Below are 14,017 nucleotides of genomic sequence, written 5' to 3'. Positions count from 1 at the left end.
GTGGTTTTTATCCTGCAACACGCCACTGTGTAGAATCCACTGGTAATGGAGCTTCCCTTAATAATTATATATGCGTGTGTATGTATGTATATACATAATTTTTAGTGCAGATTTGTAATTAATATTAGGAAATGTACTCATTTTTTTCAGGGTTTTGGGGAAAGTTAGTGGTTTTGCCTTTGCTGTTTGGCATGTTTCATGAATTCATCTTTAATTAAAAAACGATAGGGTTTGTCTTCCTGCAGCTTCTTCTTTGAAGAGGTTCCTGTAATATGAATAGCAAAGAAAATGATGCCTTTAAGAAAGAGAAGAAACATACGGCATAAAATATGGGTTATTGAAATTTAGTACTTAGGCAATAAGTTTGCAGTGTCTTTTTCATATGTTGCAAATTCTGTGTGAAGAGATCTATAAAAAACCCACAAACCTCTCTCAATCACTATCAGAAGAAGATCGGAACTTGAAGAATCATGTCACTTGTGTTAGACTTTGTCAAAACGGAAACAAGTGGAACTGCTTATGTCTCTGTGCATTTATATGGTATTGCAGTTTTTATTTGGACAGGCCATGCTTCATTGGAGTCTTGTATGAAGCCTACTAATTCACTGATGTGTACCATACACTCTGCTAAAGCTGCCATGCCATCTTGTCCCTGCTTTAACACTGGTTAGACTGTAGTATCAGTGCAGCAGAGAAACAATTGAAATGTTAATACAAGTTCACAACAGATCTGTAGGAGATTGGTGAACAGTGCCATTAAGGGATGAAGTGCAAATAGGGGACTTGCTTTAAATACTGAAGTCTTTAAAAAGTGAACAGTGGGTTTACTCCTTTGAGGCGAGTTCAGGTGTAGAGTGTTAGTTTGAATAGTTTGGCTTGGGTTTTTTGTTTGTTTGGGTTTTCTTGGTTAAGATTTGAGTCATGTTGTGGTATTTTTTCCAATTGCTATGTACCACAAACATGAAGGATTAGAGAAGCAATTATTTTGAAACTAAGTTATTTTCTGTGGCAATGCAACTTAGATTATTAATTAATCTTAAAATGCTGATTACTGTCCCACACTGAACATCTCTTGACAGCTCCTGGTTTTTATTTTGTTTTACCCAAGTATGACTTTACAAGGAAAAGCTTTTTTATGAGTAAGGTGGTTTCTGCCCATTTTGCAGTAATGATTTTCTCTGGAAACTTGCTGCTGTTACGTAACTTGAATATATGAAAGTAATTTTAAAACATGGCCCATATATTTAGAAAATAAATTGTCCAAACCTGAATTTTTCATCTAACAAATGAATTTAATTTACTGCAAATAGAAAGTCTTCCGATCATAAGAGAGACTGTGGCAGATTTACATTAATTATTCTGTCTCTTTTTATGTTTTATGATTTTAAGATGTCTCTTTGCATGCTGGTATGTGGACTAGCAAGGGGATTCTTTAAAAGAATGAAACAGTAGCATACTCTATGCAAAAGTCTAAATGAGTTATAGTACTGTCTGCTGTCACCTGTCAGGTTTTTTTTAAAGTCTTTTTCTTCAAAAAAAAAAAAAAAAAAAGTCCAATGAAAGCACCTCTTTCATTGAAGGTGTCATGACTTAGTATTTTAAAACATATTTTTCTTTCTCTTTCAGCTTTACATCTTCCAATCCAGCCTTACAACATGGGTAAAAGTCCTGCACTTCAAATTTGAAGCAATCTGCAATCAGAAACTTTGATGTTTTACTAGTCCAAGATACCAGAACCTCTTCAGTCAAAAGTAGCAACTGTGCAAAAGGACATCCTTGAGCCTTCGAACCAGGCTTCAGTTTTTCTTGACTCCCTTATTTAGTTTGACCATTGCCCACTACTTAATTATTATTGCTGCAAATCATAGTTGTTTTGTGTGCAGATGAGAGAAACAGACATGTAAAAGTGGCCTTATGGTAAAAAGGATTATCTGCATTACTGGTATCAAAATCAATATGTTCTCTCCCAGCCTCAAAAGTTGCAATCTTGCATTTGGCTAGTGTGGGGAAAAAAAATCCCAATTAGTAGAAATAGTGAATATTTTTAGGCAGTCAGCACCAGTATTTTTATTACCATTTTGTATAACTAGGTTGAAACAAAACAATTATAAACAATACATTATGTTTTATGGAACAGGCGTCATGGATATTTCCTGATTCTTTTTGTAGTTTTGGTTTCTGAATCCTGAATTTTTAAGTTTTGTTGTGTGTGTTAAAATATAGTGTAATTGAAACTCTGTTGTGAAGACTGGAATGAAGTCAAATGAATCTTCCATCTTCAGTAGTTTGATTGAATGACATCTCTCTACTGGTGTGTAGTCTTAGTGAAGAATGATCTTTTCTGAGCTGAATTTATTGTAGGGTTTTTTGTCTTTTAAATCTTTTATTATTTATTTGATAGCCCTGAAAATAAAGATTTAAGACTGAATACCTATCCTGGTGCCTTACTTATACACCATCTCTATTACCCCCCCTTAATATGTGTGAGCTAAGATGAAAAATTCCACATGCTGTCAATTTAAAGTTGAACGTTTGCAGCATCTTGTGTATTTTAATCTCTTCAGCAAATATCTATTTTCTAAATATGAGTCAAAAGTTTGGTTACTAAACATTGCAATCCTTCTTCCTCGTATAACAAATTAGTCTCCGATGCCTGAATTAACAAACTGAGGAAAAATACATAATTTTAATAAAAATTCAATTAATAGCAGTTGTGGCTTCCTGATGGTGTATTTTTGGTTTCCTTTTATTTTTGAACAGAACACCAAAACACCCTTTAAGCATGATGCTTTGGCTGTGTGCTTTAACTTTATTTCAGCTTTTGTAGAAAATCTTACATGGGGAATTTTTGTTTCGGTATTCCCAGAGCTTTACTAGTATTTTATTGCAGTGGTACAAGACATGTTCTGTGTAAAACACCCACTGTGCTTTGCAGTTTTGAAATAGGTACTCACCTTCTATTTTCTGCCTGTGCATGTTTGGCTCTAGGCTCTCAGAAAGGAGAAGTCAGCTTTGTGTAGCAGTCTTGTTGCTTCTTTCTTGTTTTTCTGTTGTGTTTATAAATGCTGTGGTATTACTCTGCTGAGACCATCAGAAGTAATTGTCCCCTAACATTGCCTTTCTTGGTTTTGCGATTTGCTGGAACGTGAATCTGAAAAGATTGAGATACTGACAAAACATGAAGGAACTTCTGCCTTCTCAATTAAAATTATGAACTAGATGGGCAGATACTGTTTGCTATTGACAAGTAATACTATTAATGTACTTGCAGCTCAGAAAAAGAAAATTCAAAATGAGAAAATAATTTTCTTCCCAAACTGGTTTAAAAACTAGTTTCTCAAATCTAGCGAACATCATCATAGGCTTTTTCTCAATTTGATGGACCTCTAAAACTTCTCAGACTCATTTTGCATCAAAATAATATATTCTTCAGCAGAATGGAATCCTGATGTATTTTGAGTAGGGAGGGACAGAACATGAAAACACAGATTTTTCTTCTCTTGTTTCAAATGTCCACTGTTAGTAAGAGTTTTCACCTCTTTGAAGCAACAGTAGTTTTTGAATGCAATGCCTGCATCAAACCACCTGGAACATGCATTTACAGTTTTGGAGAATGAGAGTTGCTCTAAGCACATCCTGTAATGTTTATATGGTTCTGCCAAGTAGGTAAGTCAGCAAATAGCAGATCCTAGCCTGAATGGGGATATACACAAGTTAGGAATCATTTTGCTTAGAATATCACCTTATGGAAGAGACCTATAAGGTATTAGGTTAAAGAAATAGGATTTGCAGGTCATTGTATTTAACTCTTAACCTGGTTGTTTCAGCAATATATTTTTCATTAATTACTTTTTAAGTGAGATCTGTCTTCTATGAAATTCAAAACCTAAGAATTCAGTAAATAATTTTTTAGTGTTAACAAAGAACTTCTACTTTCTTTAATACACTTGCAGTCTTTCTGGATTTTCTTCAGACTATATGTTAAAGTACCTATCTTGAATATAGTTTATGTAAGTATAAAACAAAATTAAAAGAAGAAAGAAATAAAAGTTGAACAAAAGTCCCACCAAACAAACAAAAGCACACATACCAAAAAAAAAAAAAAAGAAAAAGAAAACAACCTGCAGCCCCCCCACCCTGTCAAAAATATCAAAGGGGAACGAGAATATGACTGGATGTTGCAAGAGGTCTTCCTCCATCATTTGGAAGCTGTTCCTTGCTGCCAGGTTCATTATTTGAAAAAAATAATTCCTACCATATAAGTCTTCTGAAGTACTTGGTTTTTGGCCTGTGGAACTTCGAAATTCCACATCATTCCCAAATACTTGCACTGGAAATTGTAACTATCAGTGCAATTAGATATTCATGATACCTCATGGAAGTTTTCAAAATGCTTCCACAAAATAGCCAGAAATTATGTTTTTGTTTTAGTCCAGGTGATCTTTACAATGCTTTGAAAATACTATCTGTATCTAAAGTTGATTCTGCTTTTAAAATAATGCAGTTAAGTGACTTGTGAGTTGAAGGGTGTCCTTTAAAAGATAATCATTTCGGTGTTTGAAACATTCTCTAAATAGCCATTAGCTCAGAATAAAACAGCTGAGTAGTGCAAAAGTGTGTACCTTATTTAAAAGAAAACAATCACTGCAAGCTGGACAGGTTGGTTTTGGAAGCCAAATGCCTGGCCCCATATTCACCAGAAAAGAGAATGAAAGGCAACTTTCTAGAAATAGTTTAGTAATAGTGGTCTAAGGAATGAGATGTAAAATACCAGCTAATTTAGAATAGGTTGATACGCCCATTGTGTTTGTCAAAACATTTAAACATCTCATACTTCTGTGGAAGATTGCAGCTGCTGCTGTGTTTTTGATGAATTATGACAATCAGATTTGTAAGAAAGCAGGGATAATATCTTGCAAAAAAAATGTTCAAATCTTTTCAAACAAGTTTACTGTTTCTGAGAGTTGCTGGGTTTTTGACTTTGTTTTTTAACATTCATCAGAAAATTGATAGTAGTCTGAAAAGAAGCTTGGTAGCATTTGGGAGCAAGTTACATAAACACAATGAGGTATTGATAGTCTCTTGGACTACTGTAACAGGCAAAAAGGCAAAAAAATACTTCAGGAAGATCACACCATGTCGTAAGGCTGGAGATGGATGTAAAGCACCAAAGAAAATCACTAGGTAAGAACAAATGATTGAGATGCACAAATCAAAACAATTATGATACGTCCTGCTGAAGGTGCTGTATCTTCTTTTATAGACTCACAGTTTTCACTGACTTATATCTTGCTTTATTTTCAGGTTTATGGTAGGTTGTGGTAGATGTGATGATTGGTTTCATGGTGATTGTGTTGGACTGAGCCTTTCTCAAGCACAGCAGATGGGTGAAGAAGATAAAGAGTATGTGTGTGTGAAATGCTGTGCTGAAGAAGACAAAAAAATGGAGTGTTTTGACCAAAATGTACCAGATACTCAAGTGAAACTTGAGCATAAAGAAGAAAAAGTAATTGAGTGTGAAAAACTGGGGGTGTCAAAGCAAACTCCTACTTGTAATCTAAATACAATGACTGAAAAAACAAAGCAAACAGAGGATGCTGGGAAGCACAAAGTCAAAATCTTCAAACGGGTGAGTCTTATTTAATGTTTTAAGTTCTCTTAATTACTGAGGTTAGAAGGTTTCTTCCTGTCCCATTACCAATTAATAGACCAAGCTCAGACATCTTTGTGAATCTAATTTAAATTACTTACAAAGTTACTTCATTTTTTAACTGGCTTGACTTTTTCAAGAGGCTATTGCTAAGCTCTTCTTACATTGAGTGGGATTATATGCATGTCTCATGCATATGGAAGAGCCCAAGTTGGAAGGGACAGAATGATCATCAAAGTCCTACTCCTGTATGTGTGTATAAACCTGTGCATACAGGTGTACAAAGAAATGGTGAAGAACCTAGTGCATTTTTCTTTCAGATTTCTAAATGTATTGTAGGACATTTGTCATTTTGCTGTGTGTTAGAAGATGCAGATAAACAATATGAAACACTAAGACAACAGTATTTTAGTTTTGATTGTTTTTATTTCAGATTGTATGTAGAAAAAGAATGCCTGGTGCTTCGATTGGGGCTTTTCTACTTTTTATGTCTAATTTTACTAACCAAAGCATAATTTACAGAGATTGAGATCATTATTCAGTCTGTTAGTATCTATTGTCATATTCATGATAACATAATCGTCACCAATCCTGTCTTATTTCTGAGTAATAGTATTGAAATTCTGGAATGTAAGCTGTTCTTTTAAATTTTAGTTTATATATGCTTTCTAAACGTCGGTGACCTTCATGATGGAAACTGGTTAAGGGCTGTTCCTTAGTATCCCTGACTTTTTAAAATAACTGCAAACTTAGTCATTGTCAACATACAGCCTAAATGCAAATTACCTGTGCTGTATCTTGAGCCAATGTTTAAAAGACATTGTTAAGAAATGCTTGGCAGTAATTTAGGATATTGTTCAGTAATTCTTTAGAAAATTATATGGTGGCACATACATCCAGGATATACATTGTACAGTGTAAAAAGGAAAAAATTGGAAAAATATGTGGTAATTACATAGAGGTTGATTGTAGCATTCAGTAGCATGCTAACATATGTAAATGTTTCTTTCAGGAATCTGGGGATGGGAAAAATTTATCGGAGTCCAGAGACTCAGATACTAAAAAAGGGCAACATGTTCCTACTCGGAAAGGATCACAAACTCCTCGGCGGTCCCCTGAAGATAAAAATGAAAAAATAAGTAAAGAATCCCTTAATACAGTTGAAAGGTCCACAAAATCAGGTACCAAGGTTTGGGGTCTTCCATGCTGCAATTCACATCTCTGTACAGTGAAGGATGGTGCATTTCTTTATAACGTCAGTTTTTCAAATCATGTTTCATAGTGGACGTGATGATGATCTGAAGAGCTGTTTGTTCCCGTAACATTTAAGATCTTTATTTCTCATTTATTTTTCAGTTCTATTTAATAGGTAGATGTGTCCTAGGTAGATATGTGTTTCCTGTTTCAATAGTAGAGAATGCTCACATAAATCAAAAGTGGGAGAAAAAGTACACAGACATCTAATAAAGTATTAAACTTTATTTTCCATTGTATGAGACTTTGAAATACTCTTTCATAAAATACTATGAAATACTTTGTATGCATAAACGTGGTTTAATTGCTGTATAAATTATATTTTGACTTACTGGTGTCTTTTGATAATAATTAACAAATCGACAATTTTATCAACTCATTTCAAAGGAGAAGATTATGTTGCTTGCTGAGTCATCAAATTTTCATCTAAACTTCATCTGAAAGGTTGAAGGGACATAATTACCCTCCCAGCAAATTCTGTCCTCTCCTCAGCTCCCTTCCAATAAGCATTTTTCTTCTAAGATCATTGTAACATGTTGTCATTTGGGACTGAAATCTCAGCAGCAAAGCTAGTGAGATTTTGTGTGAGAACTGTGTCTTTTGCTCTGAAACTCAAGCTTAGAATTTTTGTCTAAAAATGTATAACTCAGCTCTTCTGGTCTTCTGCCAATGCTGATGCATTCTAGAAATCTTCATCAGTCTTCAGTTTGTTCCCTTTGTTTCTGACTATAAAATGAGAAAAAAAAAGTTACTTATTTCCCATTGCTTTCTGAAATGAAAGAATGCTGCTCAAAATTAATGACATGTTCAAATGCTGACATAAATGAACTTTCAGTTGACTCTCTGAAAATTAGTAATTTTTCTTTAATGATTTTAGTTTGATTAGACATATCCATTATTTGTGACACAAACCTTATAACGACCTTGAGTGTTATGTGAATCAGAAGATGAGATTATTATAATTAAAATAATTTTGACGGCTAACAGATGCAGAAATGCTAAGTTTAATGTAAAATGGTATTTTAAAGTAAAGCTTATTATGCATATATGTGTTTCATAGTATATTATTTCTCAGTTTATTAATTGAAAAATGAATCTGTGCTGTTACAAAAATTTTGAGTCAAAAATCATACTTAAGATCAAGCTAATGAACACTGGCCATCTTGATTTGGTGTGGAAGAAAATACTACATATCGAAGGGCAATCTCCCTTTTTCTGCTAAGGAAGTTTTTATTCTGGATTACTCTAAGTAACATAAAATCCAAACCAAAGAACCAAGAAAACCCAACCAAACACAAACCATCCACCAACCTGTGAGTCCACTCGTTCTTCCTGAGGATCAATTCTTAGCAGTTTAAAAATAAAATTTTATGAAAGTAATTTCATCAGCAGCAAAGTTTATAAGTAAATCTACTTGAGTATTTTACAATTTTTAACCTCTGTATTTTGATAGGTATGCATGAGAAACAAGAAATTAAGAAAAAGAAAAATGAGAAGGGATCTGTTAGTACAACACACCTGCCAGCTGTGCCAGCTTCCAAGCCCTCTGCTGATCAGATAAGACAAAGTGTTAAGCAATCTCTTAAGGAAATTCTTATGAAAAGGTAAAGATATATTAAGAAATGAAAATATTCATTTATATATTTATAAATATTTTCCTTTGGAAGACAGAGAAAAAACCTGTTAATTATTTGGGTGCATTTTGTAATTTTTGCAACTGTGTTCTTTTATAGATTGACAGACTCCAGCTTAAAAATTCCTGAGGAGAGAGCAGCAAAAGTTGCCACAAGGATTGAAAGAGAGCTATTTTCTTTTTTTCGAGACACTGATGCGAAGTATAAGAACAAATACAGAAGTTTAATGTTCAATCTGAAAGATCCTAAAAATAATGTATGTGTGATTTGTCTGTTGTCCTTTTCAGAAATCCTTGATTTGCTGTGGATTAAAGGAACAGTTTTCTGGTTTTCTGTCCAGGATCTCCCCACTGTGCTTTTTCACACCCAGATTTCTCAAGCTTGGCCTTCACCCTCTATTCTGCTTTCTATGAGCCCATTATTTAACATCAAACCTCCTCAGTTTCTATATTTTGTCCTTTATCAGTTATTCTGATCAAGTCGCTGTGTTTATAGTATCTTACCACTCCAGTTAGCCAACTGTAAATTATAAGAATTTCTATCTTATCGAAGAGTTTACTGCTTTTTTCTCTTTGCTCATACTGCTGAAGTAGTTGGTTGTCTGTTTTTACTGTAGCACTTCATTTAGTCAAAAAGCATACATATCCTCTTCGATACTTTCTTCTCTTTGTTGTGTAATGCAGAGGATTTGCACCTTTAAAAACAAAAACAGTAAACTGAATGACTGCTGCAGTGGGCATAAACTCTTTCTCCTTTGAAACAGCAGTTAATTATACGTTTGATCATTAAGGGTATATGTAGATACATTGTTATGTAGAATAAATGGAGCTCTGGAATTAAACTTTTTATGTTATAAAATCTAGTAGTACTTCCTGCAGTGGAGATAATTACGATCCTACACACTCAATTTAGCTGTACAGAGCATGTTGTATGTTACTTCTCTGATTTATTTCCTGCTGCAAGCTGTTTTTGTCTTGATAGCAATAGTTACTTTTCTTCTTTCTTCTAGATATTATTTAAGAAAGTACTGAAAGGAGAGGTTACTCCAGATCATCTAATAAAAATGAGCCCAGAAGAACTGGCTTCCAAAGAGCTGGCTGCTTGGAGACAGAGAGAAAACAGACATGTGAGATTTGTCAACTTACCTTGTTTATTTGACAGCCTTAATATGTGTAACTTCTGTTTGCAGGGTCAAGTATATGCAGAAAGAGCAAAATGGATGTTATGATCAAGCAGAGGGATCTCTATAATTAATTTAGTACCCAAAGATGTTGTTAGGAGATAAGTGAAAGGAGTGTAGTCAGTTTCTGAAGGGAGGAAACCATGCACTTTCCTTTGCCTTGCAACTTTGTTGCTGCTTGTTCTTTCTTCCTTCTGTCTCAAGAGTGAAGGCTTCTTTGTCCTTATTTTCCACGGGATTTTAAAGCTGTTGCTGGAGCTTTATAAACACCAGTTTCTTAAAGAGGGAGAAAGATCTATTTGGACAAACCAAACCAAAGCAAACTGGTGTTGTTTCTAAGTTACTACTGAAACGATAAAAATCAGTCCCCAAGAAGTAAATCCAGAAATGACAACCTAATCTGCCAGTCAGAAAAGCAGCCTAAAGGGACAACAAACAAAAAAATCAAGCAGCAAAAGAAACCCAAGAAAGTGTAGGACGTTTACTAGGTTAGTTTAAGCATGACTTCTCAAAACAGAAAGTTACTCTATATACTGTGCTGACCGTTAAGGAGAAACAGGAATAAGAGGACATGTGTTATTTTTATAGAAAATTCCTTTTTGTTAGACATTGCTCTGTTTATTGGGCTTTAGTCTGACAATATCTGCAGCTGCTTGGAAATGGCCATTAAAAATTTTCTAGTTTACAAAATCTGGGTTTATGTTGATGGGATCTTTGCTATTTATAGTCCACATCATAGAACCTAAAAGCACAATGTTTGGGTAGTATAAATTCATCTCTGTGCTCAGAACTAATGTTTGGTAATAACTAATTTAGTAGAGTGGAATGCTGTTTTAGAGATTGCAATGTGTTTTGCAATAGTAATAATTCCTGTGTTTTTTCCTTGTCATTGCACGTTGTGGCTACACCTGTTCATGAATCATAATAACTTTTTGCTACTTTCTATGGAAAAACACTTGTTGATTGTCTTGAGTTGTTTCAAAGACCTATAAAGGATGAAAAGCTTGTTTATTCTGTATCTGTCCCATCTTTTGTAGTGGAACTTTGTACATTTATTTTTATAAACATCAGTGAAATTCTGAGAACAGACCATGCAAAATAATATTCCACTGCTATGAGAAATATCTTCCCAAAAATTTGTATGCTGCTCAAAAAATTGCTGAAGAGTCCTTATTGTTTCAGAGAAATACTTCAAAATTTCTAGAAGCATGTAAAATAAATAGCAATGTATCACTTGATTGTATTTTTCATGTTACTATTTAAGCAAGGCATTGAGACTGCTGCTTACTGATTTTTTTTTTTTTTTTTACTTCCCCCGGATGTTGAAAAGTATGTTGGTATTTTTCAAACAGATAAAGCAATCATAGAATCCTTGTTTCATTAGTAAATCAGGTTTGAGACATTTGACACAGCCAACACAAACCCCTGCTGGTCTAAGAAATAGAAATGTGTTTAAGAGGCAATATTAGAAATAATGCTTTATATTTTATTTTATTTCAAGAAGGCAAAGCAGCAGTGCTATCAGAATTAGCAACTCCATTACTTTCAAAAATACCTTTAAATTTTTTTTGAGGTGAAGCGTTAGGTTTATGTACTAAAAAACAAGCTTTTGAAAAATGATACAAATTTGCATATATTTATATCTTACATTGTCCCTATTATTATGGGAAAGGAATGGATGTATTTCTTTCTTTAGCTCTTGGGAAATCAGAATTACCAGTATTTTAATTTAGCGTTGAAGGTTTGCTTTATAACTTATTTAACTGCGTACCTGGTAAGTATTTGCTCCTACACTGTAGGAGAAGTTAGGCTGCTTGCATGTTTGCTTTATGAAACTGCTTGATACTTGCAAAATAAGAATGTATTACTTTTCTTCCTGGAGGGTTTCCTAATTGCAATACTTTTATCTCTTATATTTCTACATTTCCAAATTTTACTGTATGGGAATAATTACACATAACTTCTTGTTTTCACAGACAATTGAAATGATTGAGAAAGAGCAGAGGGAGGTTGAAAGAAGACCTATCACAAAAATTACTCACAAAGGAGAAATAGAAATTGAAAGTGAGACACCAATGAAAGAGCAAGAGGAAGTAATGGAAATTCAGGTAGAAAAGAAAGCATGGCATTATAGTGTATTTAGTTCGTAGGCAGTATGGTTGTGAAGTGTTTTGTTTATGATTTTGTTGTTTAGGTCTATAATTATCTGTTAGGTCTGGTTGAGCTTATTTTTTCTTTTATCTTTACTGACTTCTTGGCCTGGTGATTTTGTTGATTTCTTTCTTTCCATGTTGTGTCTGTGACTGTATGATGAATTCTGAAAGCAGTAGTAAATAGAAAGTAGAAATTAGAAAATATTTTTAATGGTACCTGAAGATATTTGAGAATACCAATTAGTTATTGTAATGAATTTGAAGATTTTGTGATAGAATTTTAGGCTATGCAGCTGAAGGAAGAGCTTTATGTCTCAAGGGTGTAAAACACCATAAAACTTTTAAGTAATATTAGGAATAAAAAAAGCCTAACTGAAATGATTTTTCTTAGGAACCTCATACAAAATTGGCTGAGAAGTCAGAAGAAGCTGAAAAGGATAAAGAAATAAATGAATCTGCATCTCCGGACACCACAAGTCAACATAAAAATCATCTCTTCGATCTAAACTGCAAAATCTGCATAGGTAATATGAGAAAGCACAGGAAAATAAATAGATTGCACTTCTATAATTTTCAGTCATAACTCTCATTATACCTCAAGAATTTAAATATATGCGGTTTTTTGCTTAGTTTGCTGACAAAGTTGTGGAAGGAATATTTTACTTCATAATTTACAAAAGAGACTGTTAAAATAATAGTCTATTGGCATAAACTTCTTTTAGAAAAACAGCTTCAGAGAGTGAAATCCGTATGATGGTTGTACATACTACTGTTGATTCTTCCTTTCTTTATCCTGTGCCATTGCATTGGCAAATTTACGTTTAGTACTGTATATACGTATACGCTGTATTAACTTATACCATGTATAAATATGTGTAAAATATGTATCCTATCCCACTCCAAAGGCAATAGGTGGTATTTTTGGAAGAGGAAGTCCTCTTTTTGTTTCTTTAATGAAACATGAAACCCGTTGTGTTTCCTTTCCTGCAGGCCGAATGGCACCACCGAGTGACGATCTGTCCGGGAAGAAGGTGAAGGTGTCTGTGGGTGTGGCGCGCAAGCAGTCGGACAACGAAGCAGAGAGCATTGCGGACGCGCTCTCCTCCACGTCGAGCATCTTAGCTGCAGAATTACTGGAAGATGATAAGCAAGACTCGTCAAAGTCATTCACACCTCTCCCAAAGTAATATAAGCTGTAGAAACAATATTTTTAAATGAAAGATGTTATTAATCTTGTTGAGACATTATGTCTAAAGCTACTTTTTTAATGGCATTTCATTAATCATTTGGGTACTTGAAGTCATACAAATTTTTAGAATGGAGTTCTCTGCTGAAATTCTGTTCGTTTATACACATAATACTACATATATTGTTGTAATTGCCCACTTCTAATTACCACATAGTTTATTTTTCCCAAAGAGCCAGTGTTTCCTGGTTTAAAAAGCAAGGTTTAAAAAGCTCATATTACAAAAAAATCAGTGTATAAATTCCATGTTGTTTTTTGCTGTTAAGGCACATAGTATGAATAGTGCTGCATTTAAATGAGTGTGTCTTTGTATATATATGTGTATACATAAATTCAGGGAATTTGAGATTGCTCTAAACAGAGCATATACACTGATAAATCAGGCTAGTTTCCAAAGTAATGTTTTTCTAGAAATGGCAGGTAACAGCAGCTTGTTTGATGTTCTGCTGTATTTGCTGTCAGCTCTCTTCATTTTCTTCCACACTCTGCTACTCACTAAAAAGGAAATAGCAGTTTGTGAGGCTATTTCTTTCTGGTTTGAGGGAGGCTTTTCTAGAAAAACATCAACTCCCAATTATTTAAAATTGACCAGAGTTCATGCTGAAATTTTGCCTTTATCAGGACAATGTGATCTTTTACCAAGGAGAGTGAACTTGGGTTTTTGAACAGCAGGTTCAAGGTAATTTCCAGTGTAGACAGAAATAAACATAGGTTACATTGTTACTGTAACAGCACAACATCTGCTACTAATGGGCAGCTTAAAATTGCTAATATAGCACGCCTAGAATATTTTGATAGCAACATGTTGGGAAAAGTTAGAATGTGTAATCTTTTTCATAAGGAAAATCGCAGGTTGATAAACACTATCCTGTGAAATTATTTGAGTCATCCCATTAATTT

General features: G+C 34.0%; 1 protein-coding gene and 1 long non-coding RNA gene across 5 annotated transcripts in view; one reads left to right on the top strand and one right to left on the bottom strand.

The window, feature by feature from the left end:
• PHF3 (PHD finger protein 3) overlaps window positions 1-14,017 on the top strand; it is a 49,369-nt gene that overhangs the window by 27,403 nt on the left and 7,949 nt on the right. For 3 of the 4 annotated variants that reach the window (XM_014888861.2, XM_088162234.1, XM_088162235.1), the window contains 8 exons: window positions 5,305-5,629; window positions 6,663-6,831; window positions 8,358-8,508; window positions 8,638-8,794; window positions 9,548-9,664; window positions 11,695-11,826; window positions 12,263-12,395; window positions 12,862-13,054. In XM_014888861.2, coding sequence (XP_014744347.1) covers window positions 5,305-5,629; window positions 6,663-6,831; window positions 8,358-8,508; window positions 8,638-8,794; window positions 9,548-9,664; window positions 11,695-11,826; window positions 12,263-12,395; window positions 12,862-13,054 — 1,377 coding nt within the window. Of the gene's footprint in view, window positions 1-1,658; window positions 5,185-5,304; window positions 5,630-6,662; window positions 6,832-8,357; window positions 8,509-8,637; window positions 8,795-9,547; window positions 9,665-11,694; window positions 11,827-12,262; window positions 12,396-12,861; window positions 13,055-14,017 lie in introns of those variants that run through there. The other variant, XM_088162236.1, reaches the window with a different exon arrangement.
• LOC148224472 (uncharacterized) lies at window positions 6,828-10,149 on the bottom strand. The gene is made up of 3 exons (XR_015802675.1): window positions 9,684-10,149; window positions 9,042-9,232; window positions 6,828-7,630 (listed from the first exon to the last, which is right to left on the bottom strand). It is a non-coding gene; the product is annotated as an uncharacterized LOC148224472 (long non-coding RNA).

The sequence above is a fragment of the Sturnus vulgaris genome, chromosome 3, assembly GCF_052056855.1.
Source record: "Sturnus vulgaris isolate bStuVul1 chromosome 3, bStuVul1.hap1, whole genome shotgun sequence".
NCBI lineage: Eukaryota > Metazoa > Chordata > Aves > Passeriformes > Sturnidae > Sturnus > Sturnus vulgaris.
The sequence above is the reverse complement of the archived record's forward strand: the minus strand, read 5'-3'. Positions and strand labels throughout refer to the sequence as shown.